The 9,574-nt window shown below is 47.5% G+C and overlaps 1 protein-coding gene across 1 annotated transcript; it reads right to left on the bottom strand.

Moving 5' to 3' along the window:
- Nucleotides 1–333: 333 nt before the first annotated feature.
- Nucleotides 334–582, bottom strand: LOC119827146 (small nuclear ribonucleoprotein F-like). The gene has a single exon (XM_038348577.1). It carries the CDS (start codon nucleotides 580–582, stop codon nucleotides 334–336), a length of 249 nt encoding a protein of 82 aa, XP_038204505.1.
- Between the last annotated feature and the right edge of the window lie 8,992 nt (nucleotides 583–9,574).

Below are 9,574 nucleotides of genomic sequence, written 5' to 3'. Positions count from 1 at the left end.
GTTTCTTCACGGTCTCTCTTGCCATTTGCTTTATGGAGTCCGTGGCCAGGCTTGGCTTGTTAGTGTCCCTGAAGTCAGACCTCCCTCACCTGAGACTCCCTGTAAGCAGATGTGTACGACTGTTTCTGAACAATGCTGACAAAGGAACATTCTAACCACGGTTGGGAAATTCTATTTCATCATAATTTTGTCTCAAATCATCAAATGTAAAATGGAAATTATGAAAACAGAACTGTGGGTTTAATAAAATTCTTTTTTTGAAGAAAAAAAAACCCCAAATTTTATTGTATAGAAATACATACATATATATGGATATAACCAAAGATGCTATTCTCAGGTTTCCCCGTCTTCCTCTTCTTCAACACCTCTGATATAAAGGACATCACTGCACCTCATTAGAACTTCACCCGGATGTCCAGACAATGCACCGTCTATGTATTCTGTGTTTGCAAGCTGCACGTTCACGTGGCCGTCTACAGCGACCAGGTAGCCCTTATCTTCCATTCCCCACTTGAGTTTCACCACCACTGACTTTCCTGTTAGCCCACTGAGAAAAGGCTTGGGATTGAGGGGTAAATTCATCACGAACACCCGCAAGCGCTGCACCCCATTTGCCACCGACCCGCCCCTGCAAGACACTCGTGACTGGAACAGCCGCTGCTGACCCAAACCCAATAAAAATTCTTAACAGTAGCAAATACCCCCCAGTTGCGTTAGACGGTCACTCTCTAAGCTTTTAATGAAACGGAAGCAGTGACGTAAGAATTTGAAAGTGTGGCAGTCGGTGAGAGCGGTGACGAGATGGTCACGGAGGATGTGAGCGTGAGGACCCTTTGGGTCGACTGTCCCTAGTGCCAGCAGGGAGGGGAGAACAAGAAAGCAACCCGAGCAGGGCGGCAGTGGCCCTAAGAGACCGGAGTAATTGCCTTTTCTTAAATAGACTGGTTATTAGCTGCACAATTTAAAGTCTGCTGCAAAGCTAATGATTAAATTCTAAGATAATAGATTTGGGGTTCCTTTCTGACTAGATAACAGGCACTGGTTCTCCAATAAGTGAAAAGAGCCTATAGAAATTAAAGTTTATTTAGCAAGTTAATACAACTTCATTTTTATCTTCTATGTATGAGGGCTTTGACTGCATGCATGAATGCCTGTACATATGTGCACATGGTACAGTACCCATGTAATCCAGAAGAGGACATTGGATCTCTGGAACTGGGGTTACAGGCAGTCGTGAGCCACCATCTGGGTCCTTGGAACCGAACCCAGATCCTCTGCAAGAGCAGCAAGTGCTCCTAACTGTTGAGCCATCTCTCCAGCACCTCTAGTGATTTTTTTTTCTTTCTCATGGTTTATTTTTTTTTTTATATTTAAAAATTCCATCTCCTTCCCTCCTCCTCCCCCTCCCTCCGCTCCTCCTCCCCCTTCCCGCCCCTCCTTCTCCCCTTCCCTCCCCTTCCCTCCACCCATACCTCCCCTCCCTCCCTCTCAAGGCCAAGGAGCCATCAGGGTTCCCCACTCCATGCCAAGGCGCTGGGCTCTGATTCTTCTGCATGGACGGGCTCTGTAGGAGCCTTCTCGGCTTGGTCGATCGCCTTCCTGGACCTGGGGGGAGTTGGGAGGATCTAGTGATTTTTTTTTTAAAAAGAAACAAAAGCAATAAACAGACTTCTGAACTTTAGCAGAAGCAGTGAAAAACCCATTGCTAACTTTCCCTGCCTATCGGAAGCATCCTAATTACTTCTCACACCGGACTCATTTTGTCCTTGCAGGAGTGCTTTGAGCAGGTATTCATGACCCAGACTTCAGAGGCCCCCTCAGTGTCCAAGGTCAAAGACAGTTCCAGGTGCCTACAACATTCTTCTTTCTTCTCCAAGACAAGAGCATTTACATTTGAGAGGCCAGACCTGTAGACTGCGGGTTTCTTCCTCCACTTTCACCTCCCCCAAAGAAAGCTGGGAGAGTCCAGGGCCTGTGGAGGACCAGGACCAGAGCCCAAACTCTTGGACTCTGTGACTCGTTGTGCCTGCTTCATTTCTGTGCTGGCTCCCAGTGAACACTTCAGGGGTATTTACAAAAACATGGTGTGGGATAAAATAAGAGCACAAAATTATGCATTAGAAAGACAGATGAAGCCAGGCTGTAGTGGTTCACACCTTTAATCCCAGCACTCGGGAAACAGAGGTGGGTGGATCTAAGTGAGTTCAAGGCCAGCCTGGTCTGGAGAGCAAGTTCCAAAACAGGCTCCAAAGCTATGTGCTGATGTTTCCTAACACCTACTATGCGCTCCTTCCAACAACCCCATGGTGGAAACTACTATCCTGTTTACAAATGAGGAAATGGAAGCAGAGTGGAGGTCAGTGTCTTCCCCAAGATCAAAAGCATGAATTGAAACTCAAGTCTGGCAGGTACGTGGCTGGAGAGACGGCTCAGTGACTGGGAGTAAGACTGGAGTGGGTTCCTAGCATTCTTGTCACGGGGCTCACAACCTCCTGTGGGCCTCTTCTGACCTCTGTGGGCCCCCACATGCACCCGAGCACACAAACAGATCAAGTTTTTTTTTGTTGTTGTTGTTTTGTTTTTTTAGTTTTTTGAGACAGGGTTTCCCTGCAGTTTCTAGAGCCTATCCTGGAACTAGCTCTTGTAGACCAGGCTGGCCTCGAACCACATCAAGCTTTTAAAATGCTGTTAAAGAAAAGAAACCTTCAGCCACAAGTGGTGAGACACACCTTTAATTCCAGCACTCAGGACGCAGAGGCAGGCAGATCTCTGTGAGTTCAAGGCCAGCCTGGTCTACAGAGCGAATTCCAGGGCAGCCAGGGCTACATAGTGAGATCCTGTCCAAAAAGCAATCAAACAAAAATCCAAGTCTTTTTTTCACTCCTGCATCATATATTATCGTAAAATCGTTAAACACTAAGTATTCCAGCAGCTTTGTTGTTGGAATAATAAAGCTTCTTATTTTTTAAAACTATCATTTCACTTATTGTTATTATTGTACATGATGTATGTGTGGGAGTGCATGCTGTAGTCTGTGTGTACATGAGTGTAGGTTAAAGTACACGTCTATGGAGTCAGATCTCTCCTTCCACCTTCATATGAGTGTGTGTGTGTGTGTGTGTGTGTGTGTAAGACAATGTGAGCTAAGAGACGTTTGATTTTACATATTTAAATATTAATATTATTAATTGATACTGAGCATTAGCTGTGAGAGCACACTCAATGACATTGACACTCAGTGACATTTGAGGAGATGGATTCTGTCTTTGTAGGTGCTAGTAAAACAGACAAACCTACCTAGAAGAACCAGTTTAGAGTTTTTAGAGTCTCTAGGAACAAGAGCAAAGGGAGCAGTAGATCCTGTAACTGTGACAAATTGGAAATGCTAATGCTCTTTCCCTCGCCCACAGGGGCTGGGGTTAGCACTTCTCTGACCCCAGAAAACCCCTTCTGGACGGACAACAGCCTCGTCCTCAGAAGTTCTTTGGGAAGCTGAGCAATGGGCTGGGGGGCTAGTGGTTGCTCTTCTGCCCCTGTTCTCTTTTGGCGGAGTGAGATTGGCAGGAGGCCGACCGCCCAAACTACCAGAGATGCATCCTACAATGGTTCTTTCCTCTGCCCTTCAGTGGCCACTGGTGCTCTCTCTCACTCCCTTATGGCCAGTGAGAACAGGAGTGGTTGGGCTCCTACTGCCTGGTCCCGTGTGTGTGTGTGTGTGTGTGTGTGTACGGGGAGGGGATGCACGGGTGCTCTGGCTTCCCCAGAAATGCGGCATTTCAGCACTCTGGGCATGTGGGCCAGTGCTGCAGAGCTAGGGAGCTGCAGTACCTTCTTCATTCTGTGCTCCTCCATCCTAGAGTGCTGCCCACTCCTCTGGGCTCCTGTCGTTGTCCCATTGTCCAAACCCAGGTCCTTTTTGCTCTGTCCATTTCTGCTCATCAGTCCTGGGGCCCATGCCCATCATTCCAGCCGCTGTGGATCAAGCTTTGCTACAGGCCAGTGAGAATGACTGACGAACCAGTTCATCCTCAGCAATGAGCTCTTGGGATAGACTGTAAAGGTAGGCTACAAGGAATCAAGAACTAGTTTATGTGCATTGCTAGATACTGTGTGTCAGGTACATGTGTTGTCTCATTTAATCCTCCTAAGAACTCGGTGAGCAGGGCACTATTATTATCTGCGTTGGTAAGTGAGGAAACTGAGTCAGAGTACTTAAGCTGTTCAAGATCATACAACTAAATGCCGCAGCACGAATCCAAACACAGGCAATGCCCTTTAGGGTCTCCCTTTTCTTTTTCAGCAGGAGCTTTGTAGACCAGGCTGACCTTGAACCCTCCGCCCTCCTGCCAATACTGGAAAGAGCTTCACCCACAGCCAGGGGCACAGAGGCTACCACCGAGGCCAGAAGAGAGAGCAAGATTCCCTGGAGCTGGTGTTACAGTGATTGTGAGCCACCTGGGAGCTGGGAACTGAACGCCAGTCCTCTGGAAAAGCAGTATGTTCCTGTAACCTCTGAACCGTGAGCTGTCTCCTAATTGCTGAGCTCTGTGTTCGACTCCTTGGTCAGAGTGCCAGCCAAGCTATCATCTTCCTCTTCTTCAGCCTCAGCCTACATGTCGTGGCATCTGCCTCATTCCTACCTCTAATGCCAATCAAGTTACTCATCACCCTGACTTCAGTACCTCATCTGGTCTCCCTGCCCTGGGGGCTCCACCCACACCTCTCTCTCTATATATATATATTACTTATGATTCCACACAATTGTCTGCTGAGTTTCCCCAAAGCCTGGCTTTATTTGGAATTCCAGTTTGCCATTCTGTCATTGCGCAGACTCCGCCACGGGGGCTAAACATAGACACACAGGTGGCTGAGGCTGAGCATGGCTTAAAGGCTCAGCTTGTGACCCCAAGGACAGAAACATCAGCCCACAGCAGCAGGTTACTTCCAGCTCCATCACCAGGGTAAAATCAGCTGTGACGAAAGCCAGGAGGCTTCTGTTTGAAGAAGGGAGGGGAGAAAAGGGAGGGGTACGTGGGGGGATAGGAAGGCAGGTGAAGGGAGACAATCCCTGCGTCACTGCCCATTTTGCTCTCCAGTGAAAACCTCCCCAGAAATGGAAACAGAAACGAAACTTCAGTCAGGGCCGATCCCATATAGAGCAGGGTAGAAGGCTGGACTTGGAGGAACCTGTCTGTGAATGTGAAAACTGTCTCCATCTCCACAGAGTAGCAAGAGCCAGGAAGAGCTGGGAGGGGGCCGGACCCTACCCTTGGGTCATAGCGACCCATCAGAGAAGCCCTGTGTCCTCTCTGTTCTTTGATACCATCCCATATTAACACCTTTCACACACACAGAGAATCGGTCCATTGTGTCCTGGGGAGGAAGCTGAGCTTCCAGATGGGTCTCTGATGAGAGGATCGGTTGCTACATTCCAGGAACAGGCCAGATCACTGAAGATTTCAACAGTTTAGGGAAACGGGCAGAGAGGAGGCTAATGAAATTCAGTCTCCCAAAGAGTACGGTTAAGCATTAAGGTAGAATTCAAATGGTGCTTTAATAGGTAGAATTGTGGCAAATAATGAGAAAGGAGCCCTCGGCCTGGATGTTGACATCTTCGGAGTCTAGCTGCCGACAGGGACCTTCCACGTGGAACGAGGGAGTGATGGCTTCCCTGTAAATGGTCACATGTCATTTAGCACCTTCGTGCATCCCCAGGGTTGCTACCCAGAAATAGCATCCAGCTAAGGAGAAAAAAAGAGAGAAAAGGAGGGGTTGCCCTGGGGCACAGAAACGCAATGTGATCACTTGTTTACTTGTCTGGTTTTTTTGAGACTAGGTCTCACTCTGTGGCCCAGACATGCCTCTAATTTCAAATCCTTCTGCCTCTGCCTGTCCAGCTGGGACTAGAGGTATGTGGCCCATGGCGGTCACAGGATTTTCAGGAGGCATTTCCCACCATCCTCCTGGTTGCAGTACAGAGACTCACTCTTTGGGCTGAGTACTGGATAGATATCCTATACTTATGCTTTCGCTCCACTCTTGCACAAATGTGTCCCTTGTCGCTGCTATGTTTTGGTATAAGGCTTTTGGATTAATCACAGGGAAAGCACGCAGGATTTAAGCTGAGAATAAAAGGAAATGGGCAGTCTCAGAACCCTGGACTGGCTTCAGCCCTGAGCTCTGATCTTCTGCCTCGGTGTCCCAACTCTGCACTCACAGGCGGGTGCAGGTGTCACCATGCCTGGTTTGGGCATTGAGTAATTCTGAACTAACACTGACTTGAGTCCAGCCAGATATCTGGTTACTGCAGAATCAAGGTGGGCTCTGACTTCACGGTATCTGAAGCAGCTTTAAATCACACACAGACCTTCAATAGCCAAGGCCAGTAAAAGCCTGGACAGAGTACGAGTAGAAAGGCCAAGAAGTGTGAGTCAGGGGGGAACTGGAAGCTGGAATTCTGACCCTTGCCTTGCTGTTGGACTCTGGTTGTCTTATGGTTGGCAAATACATCGTGAACCCGTGTCCTAAGATCCGGCTTTTATTTCACATGCAGCAAGAGCAGGGGAGGAGGAGGAAGAAATGCATTGAGATGTTAGTTCTGATCTATTGGGTTAAATTATGTTTTAGAGTGGATATCTCTCTCTCTCTCTCTCTCTCTCTCTGTCTGTCTGTCTGACTCTCTTAATACAGATGCTATGAGCTTATGTTTTTATGGACAGCCTGGTCAAAGAATGGAATCAACTTCCAGGGAACTAGCGTGCTCTCCTTTCATGAAAGCTATGGGAGAACAACACCTGATATGCTGTGTGCTTGCCTCATTTTCATTTCTCAGGAATGTGACCCCAACTCCTCAGGCCAGCTGTTTCTCAGAGTGGCAGCTTGAGCTCAGTGACTGCTTGTGCCACTTAATTAAAGCTCCCAAGAAACACAGCTGGGAGGACTTAGAGGCCCAGGGAACAGACTGACTCCTTGTCTGTAATATGTGAATTGAGAGAAATGCACACACAGTTCATCTAAACCTACACCATGGCTTCTGATGGCACTGTTCACGCCCAGGACAGAAGTGACATCCCGTATTCATCTTTGTGCGCTGGAGGAAACTGAGGGAACGGGAGCGCAGAGAGAACACTGAGCTCTTTGTCGTTCCTCAGACTGTTCCATGGGGACTTCTTGTCTGGGCGAGTCAGAGAACTGACTATGATCTGGATTTAAAAAAACAAAACAAAACCAACCTTCTGTAAATGGGTAAAGGCTTATAGATGGCTGTGGTGTTATTCACAAAACAGGAAGATTGAAGAAGCCCCCAGTTTCCCCCTCTGCAAGAGCTGACATGATGCCCAATTCTTGCAATGCAGGTGGCTTCTTCCTTGGCAGCTGTCCTTTTATAACTACGAGTAGGAGGAGAAATTACCGGACAGAGCCCCTTTCACGCTATTTCTTAAATGAGAAAGTAGACATATGAACATACAATTCAAACCGTGATTCTAACAGCAATACAATGTGCGCCACTGCAAGGACTTTCAGACATTCTAGACAAGGGTTGAATTTTACAAAGAAAGAAATTAAATGACAAGCTAGTTAAGGGACAGTGGAATGGTTTACACACATTTTGTGTCCTTATTGGAATCATCTGAGGCTTCTCCTACACCTGTTGTCCAGGAAAGCGACTGAAGGCGTTTCCTTTGCCACCCGGAGCGAGCGATGGCACTTCTAACCGGAGGAGTCAGCGATATCATCTTCAGTAGGATGTCAGACAGGGTCCTGGGTGTGTTAGGACAGCACAGCAGAAAGAAGGTGCTAGAAGGTCACAGAGGGTCCTCAGACACACTTGCAGCTCAGGTGAGGCACACTGACCCGGATCCAGGTGCAAGGAAAGAACTGGTCCCAAACGGTTGTCCTTTGAACTCCACACATTGATGGAGGCACGTGCCCCACCGCCATGCACACATACATGTGAATACACATGCACAAAGAACAAAGCTTTCAAGACCCAATTGTTCTTCCTACAGGAACTCATGGGAGACTTAGCGTCTCCTTTATGTAAAAAGGATGTTGCCTACCAAGCTGACCACACTTTTTAAATCTTACTAATTGGCCAGGTGGTGGTGGCCCATGTCTTTAATCTCAGCACTCCAACTTCAAAGCTGTCTTCCTCTCTGGTCCCCGAGTCCTCCAGTTCATTTGAGGAGAGCAATGCCATGAGCCCTGGGCGGAGGTCCTGGGTCAGGACCTGGGCGACGAACTTCAGAAACTACAGAGGAAAGCACTGTGTGTGTGTGTGTGAGAGGGGGGGGGGGGGGGGGCGGGAGAGGGAGAGGGGGAGAGGGAGGGGGAGGGAGAGAAATATCATGGCTCAAAGAGCAAAAGAGCGTTCTGTAACATCTCCTGATCCCTGGGATCTTTTATTTATGCATTTAAAAGGATTACTGCTTGACACAGTTGATCCTTTTAAAGTGACAGGCAGTCCTGCTAAATGACTTAGATTGCTTGATTAAGAGCTCACAAAGATCTCATTAAAGTGGGGGTGGTGGTGCACACTTGTTTTTCCAACAGTTGGGAAGCTGAGACAGGAGAATTGCCACAAGTTCTGACCAGCTTAGGCTACAGGGTGAGGCCCAGTCTCAGAAAATAAAAACAAAACAAAGCCTTTATTCAGCAGACCAGATCAAAAAGGACAAACATGTAACAGCAAACAATTAGAAGCTGCCACACCATCAAAAATTATGAAATCTAACAGTTTTGAACACATCTTCACCTATATAGATTCGGCTCTTTTAGTCACAGGAAACTGAGATCCAGAAAGTCTATGAAAACATCCGTTCCAGGAAGGATGAGGAGCACAGACAGTGACCCTGGCTATAATAGGCATAATGTACAAGGTGAGCTATTTGTGTGGAAACCCAGCCTCTTGCATCAGTAGAATAATTATTTATAGTCTCTAGTCTCAAAAAACTATTAATGAAGGTGAATTAATCTTGGCTTGTGTACTGCTTCACAGCTAGTCTCTATGTGGTTTCTTTCAGTTTGGCGCCATCTAGTGAAGTTTTTAAAAATTACTTCCTTTTATTTGGGAGTTGGTGGGTTACTGTGCAAATCATTTGTTTTGTCCACTTGCTGAGCCAGGGTAGACCTCGACCAGGCTGGCCTTAAGCTTTACAGCAACCTCCTGCATCTCTTTCTGGAGTTCTGGGATTATAGGAGTGCTCAACCATGCCTGTCTTTGGATAGGTTTTGCTCAGGTTAAGAGCTCATTTGTTGTCAGCCCAGTTCATGTAACAGCTTCTCGAAAGCCTGTTTGAGAAATTGCCTGAATGGGAGTCTTGACAGGGAGGGCAGAAGTAGGGCGAGTACATCTGCTTCCTGTCAGCTACCCGAGCACCGAGAAGCACATACAGACGATGCACTCGGAATGATGGGCCACTTCCAAATGGCTGAAAACAAAGTGCAAGCTGAGCGGTGAGGGCGGAGGCAGGGGAGGGATGGAGGGGGAATCATGGACCTGTCGAGTTATATTCATTTTGTAAATAGTGGAATTTGTATTAGTTAGTTTGGGAAGCATACATATACGTGTGTG

This window comes from Arvicola amphibius, chromosome 12, assembly GCF_903992535.2.
Source record: "Arvicola amphibius chromosome 12, mArvAmp1.2, whole genome shotgun sequence".
Lineage (NCBI taxonomy): Eukaryota > Metazoa > Chordata > Mammalia > Rodentia > Cricetidae > Arvicola > Arvicola amphibius.
Note: the sequence above shows the minus strand (reverse complement) of the source record. Positions and strands in the feature narration are given on the sequence as shown.

Coding starts and splice junctions, on each gene's coding strand:
- LOC119827146 (XM_038348577.1), bottom strand. CDS start 582: ATGAATTTACCCCTCAATCCCAAGCCTTTTCTCAGTGGGCTAACAGGA.